The sequence below is a fragment of the Exophiala mesophila genome, assembly GCF_000836275.1.
Source record: "Exophiala mesophila strain CBS 40295 unplaced genomic scaffold supercont1.1, whole genome shotgun sequence".
In the NCBI taxonomy this organism is placed as follows: domain Eukaryota; kingdom Fungi; phylum Ascomycota; class Eurotiomycetes; order Chaetothyriales; family Herpotrichiellaceae; genus Exophiala; species Exophiala mesophila.
Window position 1 is genome coordinate 864,817 of NW_015622504.1, and position 25,254 is coordinate 890,070.

Genomic DNA, 25,254 nt, shown 5'->3' on the forward strand with positions numbered 1-25,254 from the left:
ATGTCGATATACTGACTTCGCTCATCCTGTGACCAGTAAGCACTGAGTTTCTTCAGCTTACCAAAAAGGCACCGTACCCATAGCCTTGAATAACATCTACGCCACCTAAAATCTGTTGCAGCTGTTCAACCACTTGAGATTGCAGCGCGGCTCCAGCGCAAGCTATGAAGCGAACGCTCGTCAGGTCAAGTTCGCGGACCCAAGGCTCTTTGACCAGCAAAACCGCAGTGGCAGGCACCGTTCTCAGAATTGTAGCTTTAATCTCGGAGCATCTTTGGACGTATGCTTTGAAGTCGAATCGTTTCATGGCAACAATATAACTGCCCATGTAGGCGCTTGCAAATACGGCGGCAACGATGCCGTAAATATGTGGGACTAGAATGCCATTAGTCGGGTGCCTATACATAATATATGACATTTGCTTGCATGGAGGAAAGAAAACTTCTCTGTGAAAGCCATTATAAAGTGCAGGGTCGGTAGCACGAGGGCACATCATGTGATTGATAAGCCCATAGTGACTCAAAAGTACACCTTTTGGTTTTCCACTCGTCCCAGAACTAAAACACATGGCTGCCGGAACCTGCCTGGTGTCACTTGTCGAGAGGTCCAGAGGAGGTAATGGTGAAAGCTCTGATCGCATAAAGTCGGCAGGGAACTTTGGGGACTTTAGCAAAAGATACGTGAATGTCACTGGGCAAAGACTTACAGATTTCAAGCCTGCAGAAGATGACCCTGTTGTGCCATCCTCGAGGATGATGATCTGAGGCTTGGGGAAAGATTTTGGTGCCAGATCTAAGGCTTGTAGGACCTTCGCTAGATTTCCGGGCGACGTGGCAACGGCGGTGGGCTCTGCAATATCAAAGTAGTGCACCAATTCATATGCCGTAGCGAGGTGATTCACTGCACTAGGATATCATTTAGAACGGCATTGAAAGCTCGTATCGACAGCTTACCAAAAGCAGCCTCCAGCCCAGTGAATAGCATGTGCCAACAGAGCCCAATTGACCGAGTTCTCTCCAAGAATGCAAATGGTGTCACCTTTCTTCATGTTGAGAGTTGCTATTAGCCCTGCGGCAGCTTGGGCAGCAAGTTGCCGAACACCCGCGTACGTGAGAGATCTGCTTGGATCATCGAATTCGCACAGAACAACCTTGTCATCTGGTATATCATCAGGATTGTAAGTCAGGAGAAACTCGGATATCGAAATGTTGGTAGGAAGCACCGGCGGAGGCGCACGCGAACGATGAATTGCTGTGGACGCCATTATCCCACTATTGATGCTGCTACAGTCTCGCCTTGACACAACTGAGCGACGAATGCGTTATAACAAACCAAGTTGCTCAAAGGACAAGGCCAGGCAAGAGGAACGACCCTGTCTACAGAGGAGGGATGCCTAGCATTTTTGATCGCTACATCTACGTCTCCTCAAGAATTGAGGGTCCACGAGATGATGAGAACAGCCACAATCCACCACCCAAGGAGCAATGCCGAATCGTGGAGTCAGTGGTGTGGGAAGATCTGGTCTGGGGGACTGGGGCATACCCCGCTAAGGGTTAAGCAAGTCCGGCGCGGCACACCGAGGCAGCAAGAAATCTTAGTCATTGGAATTGGCTTGGTTCCACGAACGAGTTGACGCACGAGTCAGGTCGGATGTCGGCAAGGTGTTATAACTTTGTAGAATTGGGAGGTATTGGTTGGAGTTGAAAGCGTTCTTTTGTTTGAGCCTCGGTGTTGACCATGCTGCATATGGGTACAACTTCGTAGTCTGCTCAGAAATCTACAAATGGTTAACCTGATTTGGTATAGAGGCTATTGTTCCCCAGTTATCCAAGGAAGGCGCATCCGAGGAAATAAAGGGGCAAGCACATGTCCATTGGTGGAAGGTTAACCGAGATCTTCCATGAGTGCTCATCTGGACGCAAAATGTATCCAGAGGCATAGTGGGCTTTTTCGATTTTGCGGAGAGATCTAGATCTGGCTCTGTTACTATTTGATAGTGTTAGTCATACGAAGTTGACCGGTTTCTCCGCAAAGTACTGCTCGGCATCGTACGGAGACGATGCTAATATACTACGAAGCCGATTATTACACTGGAGCATGAGGGTGACGCAGTATTCACGACTGGGACCGAGAATGTACCTGGGACGGGACGATCAGAATATCTATTTTGTCCCTCGACAACAGATGCAAGAATGAATAGTGGACATCGGATTTAGAAATAGTTATTGTATGCACAATTATAGCCCCAGACTGTAGAGGATATCAATGAACCAATCGCACCATCTTCCTCAGATCATACACCAATGATATCAACGCCGAAAATAATTCATGATGCCCGATGCTCTTTCCAAGCCGCCAGATAGTGAGTTGGAGAACAAGTCTCCTCTGTATGCGTGCGAATAGACTCTGTGGCGGACCATGACGGTCATGTTATATGCGGTGTTGTTTACAGTCCGAAGTAGAAACCGGCGGCGGCAGCTGCAACGAGCATACCGTTGTTAAGAGCCATTGAGTCGGCGGCATTGGAAGAAGTCGAGGATGAAGACGAAGCCGTTGAGGATGAGGTGCCAGAGGCACCGGTGGCGCTGTCAATATATTCTGCATCACCGTCGCCAGTGCAGGTTCGTCCACTGGGGCAGCAGCCATAGACATCATTGTCACCCTTCTGACAGACATCGGTCGAGGCACATCCACCCTCGAGATCCGGGCAGCAGGTGTAGGAGCTGGGAATACAGAAGTCTCCGCAGGCTTTGTCGCTATCTGCACAAATGGTTCCATTACCCGATGATTGACGAGGCAACAGCATGTGTTCGTTCCAAGCTGAAGCAAGGAGAGGAAGTGCGGCGAAGAAAACGAAGGAGCGCATCTTGATTGGAGTTGTGGTTGAGTTCGGGACTTTTGTCGAGGACTTGGTTGGGAAAATGAGGGTGATTCTCTTTTGATCGTAGAAGACCGGCTGCTTGGGCAAAAGACGAGTTGGATAACGAAGGGACACCCGGTTTTGAATTGAGAGGGCAGCTCAGTATCAAGGACGAGGCTTGCAAGGTGTGAGACGTGATGTGGGTGAAGAAACGGACAAGGCAGGAAAGAACAACCAGACTCACCCGCGCTGGGGAAACCAGATGGATATGTAGGTTGATATTGCAGACATGGATCAGGGCTAATCAGGCTTATTCGCCGCAAGCGCGACAGACAAATTGCGATCTAGTCTGACTAGGCGTAGGCGCTGGAAGTGGCCGAACCATAACGAGGATGGTGCCAGTGGATGGTGTAGGAGCCAGACAACGGTAGCGAGATAGCATGCATCTCTTCCAGACGGGCTGGGGTCTAGAGTGGGCTTGAGTGGGCTAGACGGCCCGCAGCAGGAACACGTCAGGTACAATTCCATGTCAGACCGAGAGGAAGAGATTGGGGCGTCAGCCTTGGCAGCGACGATGGGTCGAACTCACGAGACACATGGTGCATCGAGTGTCAAGTCAAATTCTGAATGGACAGGTATCTACTGGGCCTCAAGGGTTGGCAAGGCTGGTCCAATCAAAACTATGAGATTGGTGGTGCAACATGCAGCCCTGGACAAACACTGGGCCTTTTGAAAATCATCGAGACTCAGCGAAAGGAGGGAAAATAGAGAGGGCAGGGGGCGGACAGGGATGCTGGGGTGTTCACTGGGGTGTAAGCATACCACCAGAGTTGAAAGGTGGCATGGTAGCCAAGAAGAAGGACTACAAAGAAGGTAGAGATATGGAGAGGAATCTGCAACTCGGGGCCTACCGTATAGTGGTAAGATGCGAGATTCTGCAGCAAATAATAAATGGGGGAAAAGACATGCAACCAGTGATGCTGACAGCAACACTAAACGGTAGTGGTGTTATTATTGAGAGAGCGTGCGTGAATCTGCTCAAGGATGATCAAAAGGCCTGAGGTTGAGAGTGCCAAGACAAGTCCGGTCTGTTTGGGAAATTAAAAACATTCAAAGCTGGGAAGGCGCGCCCCCTTTTCCCACACGCGCCTCTCAACGACCGCCAGTCTCGCTAGATGGGCAAATAGGCCCAACTCCGCCGCAACTTCCCTCTGTGTTCTGCCCTCGACGCCCTCTTGCCAAACCCTTCGCAGACGCCACTCGACTTGGTCCAAACTCAACCCAGGGCCTTGAAACCCTTGTACGTCTCATTTCCCTAACGTGTGGCTGCTCATCAAAATCGCTGATCCTCATGTCGTTTCCTCGATGCGCACCCTTAGCGCTCATCCTTTCGTATTGGCTGTAGGCACGTGAGTAGTGATGCATCTTGACGCACCGACCTTGTTCTACGAATTGATATGTACGGAGTATGATAACGAAATAGTAGTACCCCTAGCTCGTTGATACTCACAACATTAGACACAACCTCCTCCTGCGCGCATTTGTGAAACTTTTCAGGGCCAAAAATGCAGGAACGCCCCTGTGGGGTTCAGGGGGGCTCTTTCCCGCGTTTTATTTTTGGACACGCTCCATTCTTGCGTCTACGCTAAGATCAGATCCACCGTACCCATACCCTTACCAGTATGGAGTCAGCCAATCATTCAAGTCGTTGGCGCAATCTTGAGCATGGAGACAATTCTTTCATCAACACCTGGTTCGAGTACAAAAATACCACGGCCAGCTGTGGCCTCTGCTGCCTTACAAGTTCTGTCCTTGCTCCAGCAAGCGATAGACTTCTTTACGTCCTGGGTCATGCCCAAGACGTGGTTGTCCATCGAGTTGGTCACACTAGCTAATCATCTGCACCATTGCCATCAAATCCGTCATGCTCTACCATCGAATTACAAGTTAAACATTGAGAATACCACGACGAGAAAACCCACCCAAGAACCCTACCCCAGAGATACTGTACTCTCACACCTCTCTAGTCACTGCCACCATAGCCACTGTCTGTTGCATCATCCAGAGCCTGGTTGACCAAACTGTCCGCCTCACGGTTGTACTCTCTTCCCACTCGCCAGAATCGCACGGCCATCTCCTTCTCAAGCTTCTTGATGCTTTCGTTCATTTCACGAATGACGTGTCCGTGTTCAACAGGCTTGCCTTTGCGAGTCATGAACCCGTTCTGTTCCCAGCTCCAGATCCACTCGCTCAGTGCCCTAGAGACATAGTCCGAGTCCAACTTGATGATGATCTCTCGCCAGCCGTCCAGTTCTCCCGACTTTTGCATCTTGCTGACAATCATCAGGGCCTGTCGGACCGCTTCGAGTTCGGCACGCGAGCTAGTTTGAGGTGCATTGCGGTCCAACAAGCCACAGGAATTTCGATAGCAGTTGGGGCCAAAGAAAACGCCCCATCCGGCTCGAGAGTTCGGGTCGGCGCGATTGTTGCCACGAGATCCTCCGTCGACTGCAACGACAATGGTTCGCATACGAGGTTGCCAGTGGGCTCCGGGAAATGGAAAGTTGTACAGACGACTGTACTGCCACTTTGGACTGTACTTGACCAGATGCTCTGGCTCAAACGTCTGCCGACCGTAGCGTCTGGTCTTTCTTGGATTGAAGTTGCGACGTGGTCGGTCCTACAGGCAATATGCTGGGTTAGCTAGACGGTGACCAATCGGTGGGATAGATATTACACACCATCTCCATGGTCGCCCGCTACTGCTATGGTAAGTCTGCTTTGAGAATTAATGGTGTCCTCGGAGTTGAACCAGATGGCCAGAGTCATTACACTGTCCGAGCTTTATCATGAGAATGTGTTAGTTAGAGCGGAAGTCTGCAAATCAACTTTCCGGAAGATCAAACATTCCCCAAACATGATCGCCAGCAATGTCAGCCAAAACTACAACTGGAAACATTGTAGAGACAAAAGCATGAGTTGTGGTACATTGCAACAAGTGAATGCTGACTTGTTTCGCATGTGCCCGACGCAGGGAGGTCGGATCCGTGCCTAGCCGAGCGTCTCTGCCACACAAGGGGCGCGCTGGGTGTTTGAAAAATGATGCATTTGATGGAAAGTATCAACCATGATAAATTTCTTTGCATCACCTCAAACAACTCGTATTCCGGATTAGGCCAGTATACTCACTTGGATGATCAAAGTCTCGTCTGATAGGTAGCTCACAGAAGAAAATGTCGGAAACCGAGCCCACAGTTGGCAAACACAGCAAGCTTGCGCAATCGTGATGCGACAAAAAAGCTCTCCGGACGGAAAAGTTGAAACGTTGAGGGGCTCTGCTTCGACGCGTCTGGCCTAGAACACGTGTTAATTTATGCGTAGGTCTTTTATCATTCAAGGACTCTAACGCCTGATATGCTATCCAAGTACCTAGGTACCTAATGTACCACGTTCTCAGTGATGAGGAGACTGTTAGGCGAGGGCTAGCACGAGAAGAGGTCGCCTGTCGCCTGTCACCAAGGATATTCCTGGCGGGAAACGCCAAGCCAATACAGTCACGTGTATGAATATCACGTGATTTCCTTCCTGCTGGTGTCAAATTGTGACATGCACTGTTGAGCATCTGAGTATGTTCAATAATGTGTATCACTGTGTCTAGGATCATATGTATCTTGGTAGTTGTCAGTAGCCTCGATGCATTAGAAGAAGCCACGTCATCCGTTTCGAACAGACGTTGAACACGACATGCACCCCAGGTTCTCTCAACTGCACTCCAAGGATTTAAAGCCCGAACTTTACGCTGCGTCAACAGCTATACACTCCAACGTTGTGTCCTTCCCATAGATCCAATCAGAGAACGCCAAGCTACTGAAAGCTTTGGGGAAAGATGCAGCAACTCATGAAAGTCTCCAAGCGCAGACGGCATCAATTTATTCCAGACCTGCGCTTCATACCAACCGACTGTCTCTCAACGGCTTACACCTGCCATACCCGGTGGGCTATCGATCGCCATGATCCTTCGACAGTCATGTGTCCGACATGGTAAGTGCTGTCTCCAGGACCCTATCATTTCCCAGGATTCTAAACTAGACAGGGCGAACAGCACTCGGAATTTCAGCGAGGACGTGTTCACGCTCTGCCTCAAGCGTCAGTATCCGTGGCGAGCCAGCATCGGACGAGACCCCTCGAAGAAGGATTTCAAGTCGTACTTATAGCACCTCAAGAACCTCTGATACGATAGACCATCCTACACCCAAAGCCCAGCAAGCAGACCAGCTGGCGTCTGAGAGTGAGAAACAAGTCTCCGCCCTCGGAGCTGAAGTCAATACACTCTCTCAGACCTCTCGAATTTTGGACATCGATGACCTCACCGGCTCTAAAAAAGTCGCCGACATCGAAATCGAAAAGCCTACTCTAGCCCGTAAGACGGCTAGTACCCGAGCCAAAACGCCCAGATGGCCACGAGACCCTGGCTTTGTCGACGCCTGGAAGAAAGAGCGACAGAATCCACACGAAGTCGAACGATTCTTTGCATATCGTGCAATCAACCGCGCACGAGGCACTGACAGCTCTGCCAACCGATACGACCCCAAGAAGCTCCTTACCCAACCACCCAAACCCGCAGATCTCACCCTTCCTATGCTCCTCGCCAATCAGTGCCATCTGGGTCATGCCACCAGTCTCTGGAACCCTTCCAACAGTGGCTACATCTATGGTGTGCGCGATGGCATCCATATCATCAGTTTAGACGTCACATATGCATACCTCAAACGTGCCGCCAAAGTCATTGAAGAAGTAGCGCGCATGGGCGGAGTCATCCTGTTCGTCGGCACCCGTCCCGGGTTCCGAGACATTGTCGTCAACGCTGCGAAAGAAGCAAAAGGCTATCACATCTTTGATCGCTGGGTACCTGGTACGTTATCCAACGGACAGCAAATTCTGGGCAAGTGTGCTGTCCAGGTGGTGGACCTCAAGGACAATAAGCTGGAAGAGTACGACGAGGCTCTATCCCAGGGCAAACATCAAGTCATGAGACCGGATCTGGTAGTCTGCCTGAATCCCATGGAGAACAAAGTGCTTCTGCACGAATGCGGAGTCTTTACTATTCCCACCATTGGCATTATCGACACGGATGCCAACCCGACATGGGTGACATATCCGATCCCGGCCAACGACGACTCATTACGATCCGTGGCTCTGGTGGCGGGTACGTTAGGCCAAGCGGCCAAGGAGGGCCAGCGACGAAGGCTGTTGGAAGCAGAGAGTGGAAGAGAAACATATTCGACTCAGCCAGCGAAGCATTCTTTGGACCTGTTGAACACGTTGATCGCCATGGATCCACAGGAGCGTTCGGAACAGGAGGAAAGCAGCGGGTCGTAGGTCAAGGCGACGAGGGTAGGGCCATGAGAAAGCCTTGTGACGATACCAAAGAGTTTGTGAATCCGTTGCATCAGTCTAAAAGTAGGCAGGCAGACCCTTTGTCGATATAAAGACTACTGTATAATATCCCTGTCGAGTCGATTGATCCCACATACTGATCATATTGAACCTTTCCCTTCACATCTTGTAGATGAATCCTTGCTGGGCACCTTTCTCTCTCGAACGGAAGAATATGTGACCGACAGAGGAAAACACGAGATTAAGTAGAAGATAACACTGGAGCACGACTTCAAAGGTTTGCTTTCATTCACAATATGTTGGATAGAAGAACCAGGTGTTTTTTCCGTCGCCTGTCTTGAATTTTCTGCCTGTTCCCAAAGCAACACAACAAGATTGCTTTAGGGACTTTTCCTCAAGTCCGTCGAGTCGTTACTCTGATCAATGCCTTACATCGGGGTTTTAGAGGGTGGTGGTAAAGGGGGGCCAGATCTTTTCTTCCTGCTCGCGTTCTTGGTCGACTTGTTAACTCTCGCTGATGGTGGTGGTGATGATGAATTCGAATTGCGGGTCTTGAAATCGATGTTTTGAACGGCGCACTCGTGTCACGGTGTCGAACAGATTGAAAATCGAGAGAAAGTCTGAGTTCAATTTATAGTAAAGAATCCAAGCGGGTAAAGACGCTCAAACATGCAGCGACAACCTGAAAGAGAAGTATGGTCAGCGAAGTGATCGCTAGAGAAAGACACTGTTTCTGGAAAAAGGGGCTCGTGTTTACCTCAAGTTGTAATTCTTTGTCCTTGTTCTTCTCAACTTCCTCGGCAATAACCTGGCCAATGTTTGCCCCAATACCTTGGTTCCCACCGGCTCGTTTGGCAAAGGGCCATTGGCTGTATTCAGCCAGCAATTCGTCCACTTGTGCAAAGGCTCTTTCTCGGGCTTCGTGGCCCAGTGTGACCAGGGCATTTTCAAGAACGTTGGCGGCGTAAGATGCACAAACCATGCTGACAGTCCGGAGCATTCTGAAGTCGAGTTCTGCGGGTAGGAATTGGGAAGGGGGGAGAACGACGGTACGGTTGGTGCAAACATTGCGCACCCGCTTGCGAATTTCATCTTTGGCGGCGGCATCAACGACAGGATGGGTGGCCATATCGAAGAGGAGGAAATTGCGCTTTTCGGTACGCAGGATACCTTTGTCCACCAGTCCTTTGGCCAATCGTTCGCGGACTTGCTTGAGTTGATAGCCAATCTTCATCAAATTCCACGTTTCACCTGAGGCAACACAGTCAGCGGGGAGTGGTGCATGTGGGGATGGGGATGAAATGGGTTGTGCTCACCGCTCATGAGATCAATCCACGAGCTCACACTCATCTTCTCGCTTGTTTTCATCATTTTGAGGGCTTCGTCGAGGAGTACTTCGCCGGTCAGGGTGTCATCGATGACCTCGATGATGCGGTCGGCAAGGGGGAACCGTCTTCTGGCGGAGTCCTTTTGCATGCTGATACGGCCGCGGAAGGCCAATTCGATGACTATGCAGCCTCGCAGAGCATATGAGATGTTGTCATTCCAAAATGAGAGATAGCCCTATGACACGGAGGTATAAGTATCAGGATTCGTAGAGTGATGACGACAAGGTTGTGTCTCCTTACCTGCTTATCTTTCAAGCCGAGTAATAAGATATCCTCCATGAGAGTCAACTTGGGTTGTTTGCTCCTCTCCTCGCTCTCGCTGATGTCTCTAGGATCGTAGGCAATCTTGTGACCATTCTCGCCACTCTCGTATGCGGTCTCGGGGGAGCGGTCGTTGTAGGACTTGGGAGCGGGGGATGAGACGCGACTCGAGGATTCATCCTCCCCGGCGGCAGCGCTGCTGGCAGCACCACCAGCTCCCCGCCTTCGGGTGAGGCCTCCTTGGGAGGCCATCAATGTCGAATCAAATCTTAGGCAGATGGGTTGATGAGGAATGCGTAGATGCTAGGGGTGCCCGGGAAGCGGAAAGCAGTGTCTCGTGCCTAGGCCTTGATGGCCCGTCAGGTTGGAGATGTGGTGAGAGTAGGGAGTACCAGACGGGGATTTGGTTGGGACGGCGCAGGAATGAAGTAGGTCAAACTACCACGAGGATTGCAATCAAATGCGAAAGGTCAACAAGGGCATCGAGGCCATGTGCTCTGGTCGTATTACAGGTGCAGAAGGGAACCCTTTCTTTTGGCTGTCGCTTCCCACACGTTTGATGTTGGCGTTGACGGCTCGCCGACTTTCTTTCAGCCAGAGACGCGCCAAGACCTGCCAATGGGGCTCAAAAGGCCTACAGTAGTGGCTCCTTATAGTGGCTAGTGGCACCGGAGCTTCAGCATGTGGATGGGCAAGCCCCAGGCCCGTATCGTCCCCGATAATTATACCGGTGATTAGGATCTGCAGGTGCTATTTTCCCGTTAAAGATGCTCCGTAAGGCTACATAAAGGGGTGAATCAATCCTGGATCATTATTGGGGCCGAGGGCCTTGAACCCTTCTACCGCTCACCCCTATATCTCATCTATCTTGCGAGTGTTCTGCAACTTATGACAGGTGCTTGAATCCTTCTCCTCTAGGCTTGATAATGTGTCAGCCTGGTAACGGCGCCTGTCACGGACCGTTGGGTGATTGTGACCAATTGGCAATTCATAGTTGTCGGCTACAAACAACGTCGTTTAGTTGAACAGACCAAGGCTTGTATCTTTGAGGAACGAAATTACTACACGTTCGTAGATTGGCCGACTACTTGCACCGCCTGGTCGTATGGAGTCAGAGTAGATGAGGCTCGACTCCTTACGAGTAGGCGTGATAAAGGACATGTAGTGGCACTACAGTACTGAACGAGTATGAATTTCAGACTTAATTTTCCGGGAGTTGAAGCTGTTAGAAGTCCATGATCAGTTTCATATAGAAATGGTTCGAGCGTCTGTGCATCTACTCTGTAAGTAGCGAGAGACTCGCATGGGGCTTCTGCGAGTGGAACCGGAGACGGCGCAAGGCTCCCTTCGATACCTCCCTAAGGTAGGTACCTAGGTAGGTAAGTACCTACTCCGTAGATGCCTACGGAGTAGGAGGCTTAAAGTCCCTAGCGCCGAAGCTGCCCCAACCCCAATCTTTAACAAAATGGAGCCACGCATAGAGCCGCTCTGTCCCATCATCGCGAGCTGGGCTTCTAGTACTAAATTGTAACCATTTTTCATACCCATCGACATGTTTATTTTCGTTCGCACCTTTTTATCATTCCCTGTTGAGTACAAGCCTGGTCGGCGCCCGCCGTCCATGCATTTTCATGCAGTGTCCCTCTCGCCTCCAGCAAACTTCTCCGAGTGTGTTGTAGGTAATGAAGCCGGGTCAATAAGACAGCCAACTTGTCCTAACGGGGACCACGAGACCTGGCTGCCATTTGTGTATGGACATTATCAGCCGACGCCATGCGTTCAATGAAATGTTTCATGGGTAATGATGCTGGGGATTTTTATTCATGTTGCTTTAACCATATCGTGCGATGAAGTCCTTGTTCCTGGTGAACCAGAATCACAGTCTCTGTCATCCCGGAGATAGGCCTTTTTAATATGTGTGCCTCTCCCCGCATCGACAACTTCTCTTTCCCTGTTGATTGCTCGTGTCTAGATCCCCCTCCCCCCCGGCAACTACGAGGACATATCATCGTCCATCCTTTCAAGACATCCATCGCGACTGCTGCACACGTGGTCTGAGGACTTTTGCCAAGGCTGCCCCTCTCCCATCATCGTGACGTGACTTGCTGACTGCTTCTCTCATCCATCCTCCCATCACATCACATCTAATAACCTATCCATCCATTCAACCACCCTGCCACCCTCCAGCTCAATACCCAACGCGGCCATGGCTTCACCAATCGCTCAGCCATGTCCCTGGCGGGCGCCCCTGGGCTTCCGCTTCTACACTCAATCCGTGCATACTGCCAGATTCTACCTCTTTCTTTCGTTACGCCATCGTGACCATCCGACCTTTTTACACGGCCACGCCACATGCAGATCTGGGGCTACCGCCTCCGCGTTCAATCCGATAGGGTTGCTCTCGCCTTGAAGACACACCCCGTTCCCTGATCCACGGGCCAACCTGGCCAATCTCAACATCATGGGCCTCCCCGCCATTAGGTTGCCCCCAACCTTATCCCAAACCTCACCCGGATTGAGAATGGGATAGCACGAAGCTGCCCAACCCTATCTCTCGGCAGGCTCATGTCTCGCCCTACGCCTTTACTCATCCTCAGCTTCCGGGAGCGGGGCATCAGCATCGTGCTTATAGCACATGTCCTCGGGGTGAGCCTGCTCAAATCATCACATGGCGGCGACCAACATTGCGCCTCAAATCCTTCTTCTACTCTTTCCATACCGCTGCAACATTCTCGCCTCGTACCACTAGCTCGAATTGACGTCCAACGAATGCTGCCCTTGTCGTTGGGCTCAATGTGACAAGGCTGTAACTCCTCTACAAACTGTCTCCAGCTCTATCGGCCAGCACGTGTTTGGCTGCTCCACCACGAGAAATGGCCAACAAAAAGATTCCCCTTGTCGCACTCGAAGAGTATTACTTCTCCAAAGCAGTCAATGATTACTACGAATCTCAAAATGCCAAATCTCCCATTTCAGACTATGCTCCCAGTGTTCAATCCTCGATCTCAGAACTCGGACCCGCCCGTTTGACAGCCATGACCAAGGGTCGCATTACCCTTCAAGTCATCTGCCATCACCCCAATACCATTGCCATCCCCGCTGACGTCTGCCGGGCATCCAACGATGAACTCCATGCCGCCATCTCTAGCTCCCCAGACCCGTCGAGATTCGCAGCCTTGGCCGTCCTCCCGACTGTCGATCCCACTGCGGCAGCAGAGGAACTTCGGCGGTGCGTTAATGAGCTCCACTTTGTTGGGTCCATGGTCGACAACACCACCAACGGGTCCTATTACGACGATGCCAGCTTCTGGCCCATATTTGCCGTACACGAACTTCTCGACGTCCCTCTATACCTCCATTCCCCATCTGCCTCCTCCGGCCCACTTCCTGCGTCTCCTTCGGCGCAAAAATATCCACCAGCGATCACCAAGATGCTCACTCGGAGATCATCATATTCCAACGACTCGCGCTCCATTGCTAAATCCACACCGACCACAACACAACACATCCTCCACCTCTTCCTCGCGGGTGTCTTCGACACTTATCCCGGGCTGAAGCTCATTATTGGCCATATGGGTACACATTTGGCTTCGAGACTGGAGCGAAACCATAGGTTGATCCAGGCACACGTGCCGGTGGAACTCCGTCCGACTCGACACTTGCTCCAGGTCTGGCATAGCAACCTCTACATTACGACGTCGCATACCTTCAACCTGGCCGCCATGTCATCGCTGACGGAGCTATGCTGTGCGGACAAGGTGCTGTATAGTGTCGGCTGGCCGACGTCGTCGTGCACAGACGGACTTTCTTTTATGCGGGATCTGCGAGTCAGTGGCCTGATCAACGATGAAGACTTTGACAATATCGCTTACCGCAATGCGGTCAGGCTGCTAGGGTTGAGGCTGCCTAAGACGGAGGATGGCACGCAGATTGGGTTGGATGCTCAAGGCGACGGGGCCGACGGGGCAAAGCTAAGGCCTTGGTTGAGTGTTGGCTCGAGCGGCACCGACGACTTGAGCGGCTCAGGCGCCATCTTGACTGGTGCGTCGTTTACATCGGCCGCCGAGTTTCCTTTTCCTCATTCGCCGTTGGAAACGGTCAACGAGTAAGCTGATGTGTTATGCCAATCTGCCACTGATCCAAGTATGGGCGAGTCAAGGCTATTGGCTTTCTTTTGGGAGCGATGGACTTTGATTTTATACGCATCGTGTCTGTCATCAGGCCTGATGACGTTCCACAGCGAGGACTTGTCAGAGTTATGACAAGTCACCATCTAGGATTACATCTATAACTGCTACTGACCTGTGGAAATTGTACTTTTCTCCACGAAGACTCCAGCCGTCTGGGCCTATAGATGCTCCCATTCTCTTCCCATGATAAACATTTCATTCGTCAAAAGAGATGCCTGAAATTTTACCAAAATAAAGACTTGTACATGCGTTTTCGCTTCAAATACCAGAACCCTGAAAGACACAAACTGTGTTGTGCACATATCAAAGAGAGCAATGATGGCCTACAACAGCACAAAAGAGCCGCCTAGGACCATACAAGAAAACAGTAAAGCGACCAGACCAAGAACATGTGTCGTGTCGTCGAAGCTTCTCATATTGGACCTGGCTGCGTTGCTCGTCTTGGAACTTCCAGACCCACTGCCGGTACTCGAGGCTCCAGAGCCGGTCGTCGGAGTGAGATTGAAGGTAGCGCTTCTTGAGGTCCCACCCGCAAGGCTACCCGTAGCCGTGGCCGTCGCTTCCGTGATATCGGGGATGCCAGAGAAGGTCTGGGCGACGGTTGCCGCTGAGGCAGTAGATGAGACACCGGGGATGCCGCCATTGGACTGGATGGCCTGCACATTTTGGTTCTGGGGCTCTGCGTCGAAATTGGTCTGAGCAATGGCAACTTGCTGGTTCTCCAGGTCATAAACGACATATGCACTGCGCAGGAACGAATCGCCAAAGAGGAGAGGATCGCTGCCAGCGGCTCGCATGGCAAATGTACATGCTGGATCACCATTGTCAAATGTAGGTTGGGCGCCGTTCGTGGTCAGAAGTGGAGTCACATACTCGGACAGACTGACGTTGACAATGGGTCCATTCTGTCCTCCAAAACGGAAGGAAAAGGTCAGGTCGTCGTCGGCGAGTGAGCAGCGAACGACATTTCCGTATGAGGGATCGGTCAAGACACCAACGCCATTGAAGATGTTGTCGATAATATCGTCGGGCAAGAGCGTCAAGGTGGAACCACAATCGAGAATGGCGGGTTGAGGTTCTTGGGGGGACAGGTCCGTTACTTGGCCACCTCCTGAGGCGACGAGCCCCGTCCAAGCGACGGTGAAGGATGTGACCCCTCCACTCCGACTATCGATTTGGACGGGAAGGGAGATGAGCTCACCCTGGAACTTGTTGGTGTCAATTCCTCCGAACAAGATGGAGCCTGTGGAGGATTCCAAGTCATCCAACCACAGAGAGTAGGCGAGGGCATTGATGTGACCCTGGTCTTTGAGGACATTGATGACATTGGGATAGGTAAAATTGTTCTGAATGAATGCAGAACTCTCGCCAGACTGGAACCCGACACCCATGACGCCGACTCCACGAGTATTGGCTTCCAGAGCTGCAGCCATGGTCATGTTGGTGAGCTTCGTGTCGCCAATATTGAGGACGTCTGAAAGGTAGACGCCGGCAATCTGAGTGCCATCGACGTATGAGATTTGAAAGTCTGGAAGGTCAAGCTGCTCAAAGGTTGATGAGGCCGAGGCATCGTAGGTTCCAACAGGGCAGTTGTTCATGTTTTGCTGGCAGACATTGGCATTGTCGGCGGGAAACCAGAGATCGGAAGAGCCAGTATCGAGCTGAAGAGAGAAGGGCTGTGGAGGGGTGCCTACCGTGACGTTGATGAAGTACAACAGAATCTCATTTGTCAGGCTAGAGAGGACGGTGCCAGATTGACGGCGTGCAAGATGTGGAGCCTTGGAGACATCTACAAGTCGTCTTTCAAAGTTGTAGCCAACAACTCCAGGGGCAGGGCTGGCCCAGGTTGAATGTATTGAGGAGAGGAGACATGTTGCAACCAATAGAAAGCCAGTGGATTTGCCCATGACGAATTGACCCGAGAACATCAAAGCACGAAGTAGTGAGAGGGGAGGTGGAAAGAAGTTCTAGTTAGGTTTCTGGTAGATGCAAGTCCAGGTGTCGGCTGGGGAACAAGGCCAGATTATAAAAAGAGGGAAAGGCTTCATCGTCCATGACGACGAGAAGGCAAGCGAGCGACTTGACCAACGTTTGACCTAGTGCTGGGGTTGGGTGATGGAAGGTCAAAATGACGTGGCGCTGGCGCGGCCAACTTGGAAGCTCCTTCATGTTTCCATTTTTGTGGGATTGGAAGCGCAGACCGCCGGGAGACTTCATTTTGGTTTAGTTTATCGGCAGACGGCGGGAAGCAAGTGTCTGTGGCGAGGAGGACCAACCTTGAGGGTCACACTGTTACATGGCGAATGGTGGGAAGTGTGATGCAACATCCAATGACTCCATCAGCCTGAGAGAAAGTGCTCGGGCCAATCAACCCAGAACAGAAAGAAGCCACATAAGTAGTCCGGGGGCTCTGGAAATGGAATTGACCTTGTTGCTGGATTTTTTTTTGAATCTGGCATAGTTGACATGCGGTGTAGAAGAGCATCATGTTGATCATAATCAGTACAAAATGAAATGTTTCTGATGTGCATCTCAATGTCTGTTGACTGTCATACTTGGAGGAAGATTGACTCGAGATCGAGGTTGGAGCTTGTGAATCACTCGCCTTGACTTTGTCATCGACCTTACCTGCGGTGCCCATGACCGCATGACGCCAGCCTGCAGGACCTTGATTTATAGGCGCCCAATTATTAAAGGGGAGTCGAGTCGAAACAAGCCCCTCGCCTAACAATTCAAGCATTTGGCCCCTATGACTCTCGATGCTTAACGAGAAAAAGCAACATTTCACTGACAAGTCACCTTGCGTAATTGTACTGCAGACGACAACTCCCCGTCTATCGTGATTATTGTTGAGTATCAAGCCAACAAGATGCGAGAACATTGGTACCATAGCAATTAAACGTTACTGCTGCCCGAGTCTATCTTTGCTTCTCTATTTCTCTCAAACCCAATCGCACTGACTGCGCTAGACCAACTCTCTTGGTTCCCACTAACCAGTCACAACGTACTTTCAATGCCCCCTCGGCCCGTGATCCGCCACGTTAGGCTGAGGGGGGCGCCCATTCACAGTCTTCAGGCTACGAGCTACAACCTACCTTGCCTATACTTCGTATACAGCCTACCCCAGTTCGTTCAGCTGGCTCAGGTACCCACTGTCTGAACGCTTCGCTCGCCTACCATGTCTTGTTTCGATCGTTTCTTGATGGTCAGATGGTCCTATACTTAGGATCACCAACCTGCACATACGTTTCAGCTGTCCAGTTCACGGCCAAGCCGTCTGTTGTCACACATCACTCCATCATCATTAAGCTACCGCCTCCGAGTGCTCTCCATACTCGTACATGACGCAGTGCAACCATGCAACTACTACCTAGTACCTACAAGGCCCGGTACTCAATGTTCAATCCACCATTTCCCATTCCAGGCACCTAGAGTTTGATAAATTGAACCGGTGAGTCCCATTGAGCATGACCACTCTCGAGATTTCATCACGCCTATGACTCTCCATAACCCAGTTGTCCTTGAGAATGCTACATTATTATCCTCAACAATCTATCAAGCTCCAACCCAACTATGTACATGATGTATGGTGAGCTCCCAGTCTGTAACTACTATCCTGTCCGACGCCAAACGCAATCAGAAGCCTGCCTCTATGCGGCTGGTTTCCGAGCCACGATCAAATACATGGGTGTAAAAAGTTTCTCCCGACCTCCTGCCACCAGACAATCTGCGGCCAAGGCCAAGCTATCGGCCGTCTTCTGTGTACCTTGTGGCATCACTCGCAGTGTTTCTCCCAAACCGATAAACTTGTGGATCAGACCTCTTCCCCACCATGTCATGCGGCCAATAGTGAACAAGTCTCCCAGCGAAGCCACATATCTCAAGTCTCCGGCGAGAGGATAATACCAAGGAATCGGATCTGGTCTTTCTGCCAGATCCTCGTGGAACTCAAGCTCAAACCCGGCTGCCTTGATGGCCGCTAGACCCTCAGAGACTTTGACCATGTTGGAGATGCCGTCTCCCTGCTCAATACCCAGTCGAATTTCACGGTGATGAGGATTGTCGTTATCGTATTTGTCCGTCATGAGCCATTCGTAAACTCCAAAAACTCCACCAGGCTTGAGGACCTTGAAGATTTGCTCATAGACGCCTTGCAGGCTGGGAGCATGCACCGTCGCTTCGATCGCATAAACGGCGTCAAACGAGTTCTCGGGAAAGGACATTTGCATAAAATCGCCCTTGACCGCGCTCCACTTGTCCTCAAGGCCTTCCTTTTTGGCATATCGCAACGACCGCTCGATCTGATAGTCGTTGTTGTTCAGTCCCGTCACGTTGGCACCAGTGAACTTGATGATTTCTCGTGCAGGTCCACCCACACCACACCCGACGTCCAGAACCCGCGCATTCTCCTGGATGTTCATCTTCAACGCCAAGTAGTGTTCGTGACGCGCGATGGCCTGGTAAAAGGGTTCTCGGACAGCGAATCGGCAGAAATGGAATGAAGTTCCCCATCCATATTCGTAGAGATCCGTGGCAAGGTTGTAGTAGCTAAAATAAGGAGTTAGCCTTGCTCCACATCATATGAAAGCGAAATCCTAGAGACATACTGTCTGGTCAACGTTGCGTATTCGTCCCTTCGAGCTTTACGCGTCTCCTCGGTCTCAGTAGCTGCGGCTTTGTTGTCCCAATGTTTGAAATATTCATCCACTGCTGCCTTTTGAGCGGCCTTATCTTTCCCGCGCATGGCAGCAAACCCTCCTCGTGCCTGTGAAGACTTGCCATGCAGGGCCTTGTTGAAGGCTGCATCTCTGGCATGGTCCTCAGCCTCAAGGCCGGCGACGGTAGAAGTGGCAGTAGGAGCCATTGCTGTCTGGATAATTCGAGACGAGAGAGTGGAAGGAAGTAACGTTGAGGTTACTGTTTTGGGTGGCTGCAGTTCTGAAAGACAACGACCGTAGTTTAGACCCTGGCAATGAAAGAGGGAAGGAATGGATCTGAATATGGAGAAAGGATCAACGAATGGACAAAAGTAGTGTCTTTGTACTCAAGTGATAACAGGAGATGCTGTGGCAAGATTAAAGATCGAATTGCAGGGACGCGATGGAGCCGAATCTGCCCACCAAAAAATTGCACGGGAAGTTCTGGGCCGAGTCGGACGGGGCTTTCAGATGCGGTGAATCTTGGCAGGGGCCTGCAGGGATAAGCTGTGGAGGGCAGCTCCGATAGAGACCAATGAGAATTGCAGAATGGCATGCACCTTCCCCATGCCGCTCAACATCCGGCATGAGGCCATTCTAGGAAAATCACGTGTCATCTTCAATCACGTGATATAAAACTACTCCTGTCAATGTCCCTTGCCCTTCCATATCGAGGTCATCGCCAACGCGTCTTGCCGTTTCGCAATAACCATTCTCACACTCGAAGTGGGTAATTATATACTCTTTTGGAAAATCCCATCCGGTCGGGGCCCAAATCTACTCCCGAACTCGGCGACAGTCCCCCATTCTCTTTGCTATTCGCGTTCCTGGTCCACCTACTACCTACCCACACACTTGGACCTGTCTCACAGTCCTGGGAGTGTAAAGCCCGGGAGTTGAGGCCAGTTCCCCAGTTTGGCAGGATCCCCTCCAATCCTCACCCATTGGGCAACGCTTGGAACCCCATCATCCAACACAAACAGCATGTGCCACCCTGGAGGTGATACACGGCCGTTCGGGGGCGCAGTCACCGTACAACTTGTGCCAGAACACGTCACCTTCGGGAAGATGGTCCTCTGCCCCATACTGTTCCCGTGAGTGCTCACCACTGCCGCGAGAAGCGATACTTTGATCTTGTTGGTCGTCGCCGTCACCGTCAATGTGATACTTTGTCCGTATGCCCAGTCCTTTTTGTTGCCAACAATCGTGAACGACGGCTGTGGGATCCCTTTCAGCAGGTATGGCGGAATAAAGACCTCGTTCCGATATTCCTGTGTAAATCTCACATCCTCGGGGTCTGAGCCAGACACCAGTACCCGTCCGTCTTGGAGCAGAACTGCCTCGGAGTGGTAAAGCCTATCCACCGTCGAATTGGCCAGCACTCTCATTCGAGTGTGCACCGGTAGGCTGGGATCATACAAGACTGCGTTGTGGTTGGGCTCCGTCGCCAATCCAAACCCGGCAAATCCTTGTTGTGCTCCATTGAGGATCAAATACGTCCCATCTGGCAGTGCCACCATGCACGAAATCACCCGCTTTGACGGCATCCGCTCAATTGTCCATTGAGGATCAGCTACGTCAGGAGCCATTGAGACACAGTTATCCAAGGCGATCTCCGGCCCGATGGTGCTACCCCCGCAGATCAGCACCACGAGCGGGTCCGTGTACGGCGCATACTGCGGCAGTAACATAGCGGTGCCTTCCATGGGATATGTTCGACCGGCCAACTGAGTGTTGACCGCCCCGGGAAGATTTGGCAAGGTGCGCTGTGTTTGCAAGCTCACCTCGTTGAGGATTCGAGCTTCGTTATAATACACTACCAGGATCCCACCGCTGGGAAGCACTGCAAGGTAGGGATACAAGTTGTAAGGATCCGTCCGCTCCAGCCAGTCACAGTACTGGGGTGTTGTAACCCCAGCAGGGCGTGGAAGGATTTCGAGGTTTGGCACTGGAGGACCATTTGAACCAGACTCGCCACCAACCACGAGGATTGACCCATTTGTCATCAGCATCGTTGTCGGATACCATCGGCCAGCCATCATCCCCAGAGTGCCAACATTTTCCTCCCAGTCATTCTTGCCCCAAACTCCTGCAGACCCGTCGGGGGTATAGAATCGAATACTGTATGTGGCCTCATTTGCCCACCCTCCCACATTGATCTGTCGACCAAGTTTGTCCGGTAGAACCAAGCCCGCAGCACAAAAGATGTCGGTCTTGACGTGCATTGGTCGCCACGCATGGGTATAGTTGTTGATCGAGGACACATCCAGCTCGTATGCCCCAGTGCCATTATCGGCGGGTGATGTGCCAAATTTTTCCAGGTAGGTGATCTTGCCATTGACACCAACTGTGGTCTGCAGAGGAATTGTCGGGCCTCCGATCAAGAACTCATATCGGCCAGCAGCATTGCCCGAGGAGAACTTCCATGCGTCGAGCGGTGTTCCCGTCCAGTTATAAAAGGAGATCCGGTTGCCTGACCCGCATAGCTGGCTTTGGTTGCCTGTACATGGCATGTTACAATCAGATTCAGGCATGAAAACGCTGCCAGCCGCAATGACATGAGCTTGATCACCGCAGAAACATTGGCGCCCGTACTCGGTTCCCGCTGCACCGTATCCATACTTTCCACACTGGGTCAGACAACTGGTTGCAGTGTTGTTGGTGTAGTCGTCGATCTGGTACGGGAAGACTCGCTTCACTGCGTCATCATAGAGACAGCCTTGGTACGTCCAATTTCCGGGCAAGCCAGTCTTCTGAACTGTGGGCGGCTGGTATACTTTCAGTGTCGCGTTGGAATAGACACTGAACCTGTTGCCGGCACCACACTTTTGTGTCGAATTGCCGGAGCAAGCCATGTTACACTCGCTATCCGTCGTCAAGGCTCCTCCATTGCGAAGGAAATCATCACAGAAACATTGAACGCCGTACTGTGTTCCAGAAATAGAGTAACCCTTGCTGATGCAGCTGGCAACGCATGACTCTGTTGTCAATGCCGAATTGTCAGGCAATTGGTAACTCAAGATCCGACCATTGACATTGTCAATGTAACAACCACGATACAGCCACCCTGAAGGAAGTGCTACAGCGGTCTGCGTTGGAGTTGTCGTTGCCGAGGTGCTTGACGTGGTCGCAGATGCATTATATTGAAACATTGTCAATCGATTCGAACCGCCACAGATCTGACCAGCGTTCCCATTGCAGGCCATATTGCATCCAATGCTGCCATCTGGTGCAGGTCCGCCGCCACCACCAATCGTTGCACCACAGTAGCATTCACCTGCATATTCGACACCTGCATACAAATAATCTCCGGCCTTGCATGCAGAGGTGCAGAGTTCCCACGTCATGGGACTTCCGAGATATTGAGGATTGGCCAGAGTCCGGGCCCCCACTGCGTCGGTATAGCAACCAAGAGATGTCCAACCAGCAGGCACACCCTGCTGAGGCGTGGCTGTGGCACTCGTGGAAGTGGTCGACGACGTTACTGAAGACGCCGTTGATGAATAGACGTTGAGTCTGTTAGGGCCACCACAAAACTCAGTGGAGTTGCCGTTGCAGACCATGTTGCAACCAACAGAGCCATCTGTTGCAGGGCCTCCTCCGTTGACAAAACTGTTACCACAAAAGCATTCGCCGCCGTACTCGGCTCCTGCCAACTTGTACCCTGCTTGCTTGCAGGCTGAAGTGCATAATGCGATGGTCAACGCTGCCCCGCCACCAGCAGTGGCAACTCCATTTGGAAGAGTGCGACCAGTGGTCCCCTCGGCATAGCAACCGAGTGACGTCCACCCTGCTGGCCCAGGATTGGTCGAAGGTCCGTTCAAGACTGCATTGGTGCTGAACAATGTCAATCGATTTGGACCTCCACATGGCTCAGTTGGTGCCCCCGTGCACGCCATGTTGCAGTCGGCTTCGGCAGCGAGAACGCTGGTGGACGCCTTTGAACTTCCACAATAGCATTCTCCGGAATATTCTGTGCCTGCAAACCGATATCCTTTACCTTCACAGAATGTTATACAAGAATTACTAGTGACTGAGCCTCCATTGAATCCTGGGCCAGTCAATGTCCGAGACCCTGCAGCATCGGTATAGCAACCCTGGTAGGTCCATCCTGCTGGTAAGTTGGTGGGAATGGCAAGTGCTCTCTTGTGGTGAAGATTGCCGTGGCCATGTAAGAGAATATGCTCATGTTGGTGGTGAGAGCCTTCTGCGAGTACAAACAATACAGACAAAACTGAAACGGTGATGAAAGACAGGAATGAAAAAGGGTGACTGCACGCCAATGCCATTGCGAGTCAACAGTGCACAAACGAGTGGACGGCACAAGAAGCCTCAGAATCGATAACCAAGCAGGTCAAGAAGGTTGAAAAGAATCAACGGTTGACGACCACAAGAGTATAACGGCGCAGCACCCCCTTCATACCACGATCCAGGCCTAACAAGGATGAGACATTACTCTGTAAGGCACTGGTACAAAACACGTGCTTGTAAAGGCAATGTCTCGAGGCGCTCTCCGATGATTAGAGGCTTGCGTTATATTGGAATTCACCCCCACGATCTCGTCCGAGAATGTGTTTTGGGAAACGCTTAATGAGAGAGTGTGATTGCAGAGAGGTCCACCTCAGGGTGATTTCACCCCTTCGTCTCACAGTTCCCTCAGCGGAGCAAAGCATTTCGAGGGTCTGGTGCTCTCGGCACAGGGGAGGGCTGTACTGATCTGGATGCAGCTTCTGCGGGTTAGTTGCATGAAATTAGCCATCACAGCACGATCAATTGGTACTCAGGCGCCGAAATTACATTCAGTGAGTATTCTTGAGCCTCATGAAATGTTGCCCCAGCGGCGTCGCCCTCAGCAGCGCCAGCCATGGGTTCATGTTTGCTGTTCCTCCTTCTTTGGGACGAACAGGGAAGTTCAAATCAAACTCAAATAGAAGAAAAAGCCGTATAGCGGGGATTCAGAAACATCCTCCGATCAATTATGCATACAGGTAGTATCGATGATACAGAAAGATTGAGGCTGTCTTATTTGGGACAGGAGCAGGTACGTGGCGTTATTGACAGAATTGTTCAAGGATTGTGTCCTGAACCATGGTGTTCACACGACGAATGGTAGTAAGAAGGCTTGCCATGCATGGGAAATGCCTCGCGTACGAGATGCATGGATGTGCTTCGTGGATCCCCAGGGCACAAATAGTGCCAAAGCACCGTAATTCACAACAATCCTTTTCCATCCATCATAATGGATCCGAATAAAGCCTCGTCTTGGCAAACAGGGATCTATTTCGGCCCCTTTTGCGAACCTTCCCCCTCCCCCTTCCCCATGACCCCAGCCCGTTACACTCAAAACCCTCGCCGACAAGGGTGGGTTAAAAGTCAAGACGCGGATACGAACAAGCGTTTGCTGAGCAGTTTCAGAAAGCTTATGCGAACGACTTGACTTGTGGAAATCTCCCGCAGCCACTGAACAATACCAAGAACAACACATCCCGTGCCGTGTGTGGGAAAGCGAAGAACACGAGAGGATTCGCGGCACGGTAAGTGGAGTTCATTTGATCGCTCATATTGTTATATCTCGAACAATCGTTGAGTCTTGTTGCCACCCAGTCGCTGTTGTTGATATGCAGCCGAAGATACCCTTGCATTGTCAGTTTTGCGACCGGCCGTATTCGTTTTGATTGCGCGAGCCTTTGCTGAAGGCAGTGCTACACCGATTGTTATCTCGTAACCTCCCTGTTCCGTCTTATGCAGTACTTTTGTACAATGCCACCAGGGTGACTTGAAGTTCATTGGTAGGAGAGGTAGGGGATGGACTCTAAAAAAGAAGGGGCTTCATGGGCCCAACTGCTCCCTCGAGATCATTACTTATCACAGGCCGCTATCTATAGAGCTACTGTATCTATCTAGTTCCAACTGCATCCATGTCTGTTGTTTCCACCGCTCGTATTAGGATGATTACTTAGTATCCGCTCGCAAGAAGATCAAGTCTCAAAACAAACCCAAAGCAAATGGTAGAAGAGCATGGCAGCCAATTTGGTTTGCCAGAGGAACAATGGCCGAGAAGTCGGTGATGGTCCAGCCGTAAGGCGCAAAGCGGGCGAAATAGACCAAGGCGCCGATCAGGATGGCTAGAATCAGGTACATCCACTTGAAGTCGCGGACAATGCGGTCGAGACCGACTCGAAACCCTCCATTGAATTCCTTGGCCGTGGTGGTCCACTCCATTTTGATGCTCAGGAAATGGCACAGAATGGCTTTCAGCAAGTGGAAGGAAATGCCGCCGAAGAAAAGCAGAAACATAGGTGTCCATTTGGCGGTCTCCCACAAAGAGCGGAAGAAGGTGGCTTTCCCCATGCGGTGCCGCAACATAGCATACCCTAGAGGAGAAAGGCCGTTGAAGACGACGGCCATACCGACAAATACCTTCCACGATGTCAAGTAGAACTGATCGATCTCGTTGTTGA

General features: G+C 51.3%; 6 protein-coding genes across 6 annotated transcripts; 2 read left to right on the forward strand and 4 right to left on the reverse strand.

Annotated features, from left to right (window-relative positions):
• Window positions 1–2,193: 2,193 nt before the first annotated feature.
• On the reverse strand, window positions 2,194–3,122 carry PV10_00287 (uncharacterized protein). The gene has a single exon (XM_016364340.1). The coding sequence runs from the start codon at window positions 2,864–2,866 to the stop codon at window positions 2,447–2,449; it is 420 nt and encodes a 139-aa protein (XP_016227989.1). The 5' UTR covers window positions 2,867–3,122; the 3' UTR covers window positions 2,194–2,446.
• Window positions 3,123–6,779: 3,657 nt separating this feature from the next.
• Window positions 6,780–8,406, forward strand: PV10_00288 (ribosomal protein S2). The gene is made up of 2 exons (XM_016364341.1): window positions 6,780–6,901; window positions 6,954–8,406. The coding sequence occupies exons 1-2, from the start codon at window positions 6,871–6,873 to the stop codon at window positions 8,237–8,239; spliced, it is 1,317 nt and encodes a 438-aa protein (XP_016227990.1). The 5' UTR covers window positions 6,780–6,870; the 3' UTR covers window positions 8,240–8,406.
• On the reverse strand, window positions 8,304–10,456 carry PV10_00289 (uncharacterized protein). Its single transcript, XM_016364342.1, has 4 exons — window positions 9,886–10,456; window positions 9,574–9,820; window positions 9,015–9,508; window positions 8,304–8,939 (listed from the first exon to the last, which is right to left on the reverse strand). Exons 1-4 carry the CDS (start codon window positions 10,156–10,158, stop codon window positions 8,889–8,891), a joined length of 1,065 nt encoding a protein of 354 aa, XP_016227991.1. The 5' UTR covers window positions 10,159–10,456; the 3' UTR covers window positions 8,304–8,888.
• A 2,021-nt stretch (window positions 10,457–12,477) lies between these two features.
• Window positions 12,478–14,346, forward strand: PV10_00290 (uncharacterized protein). The gene has a single exon (XM_016364343.1). It carries the CDS (start codon window positions 12,780–12,782, stop codon window positions 14,013–14,015), a length of 1,236 nt encoding a protein of 411 aa, XP_016227992.1. The 5' UTR covers window positions 12,478–12,779; the 3' UTR covers window positions 14,016–14,346.
• PV10_00291 (uncharacterized protein) lies at window positions 13,883–16,260 on the reverse strand. Its single transcript, XM_016364344.1, has one exon. The coding sequence runs from the start codon at window positions 16,022–16,024 to the stop codon at window positions 14,420–14,422; it is 1,605 nt and encodes a 534-aa protein (XP_016227993.1). The 5' UTR covers window positions 16,025–16,260; the 3' UTR covers window positions 13,883–14,419.
• Window positions 16,261–17,502: 1,242 nt separating this feature from the next.
• On the reverse strand, window positions 17,503–19,198 carry PV10_00292 (uncharacterized protein). Its single transcript, XM_016364345.1, has 2 exons — window positions 18,704–19,198; window positions 17,503–18,644 (listed from the first exon to the last, which is right to left on the reverse strand). The coding sequence occupies exons 1-2, from the start codon at window positions 18,958–18,960 to the stop codon at window positions 17,747–17,749; spliced, it is 1,155 nt and encodes a 384-aa protein (XP_016227994.1). The 5' UTR covers window positions 18,961–19,198; the 3' UTR covers window positions 17,503–17,746.
• Between the last annotated feature and the right edge of the window lie 6,056 nt (window positions 19,199–25,254).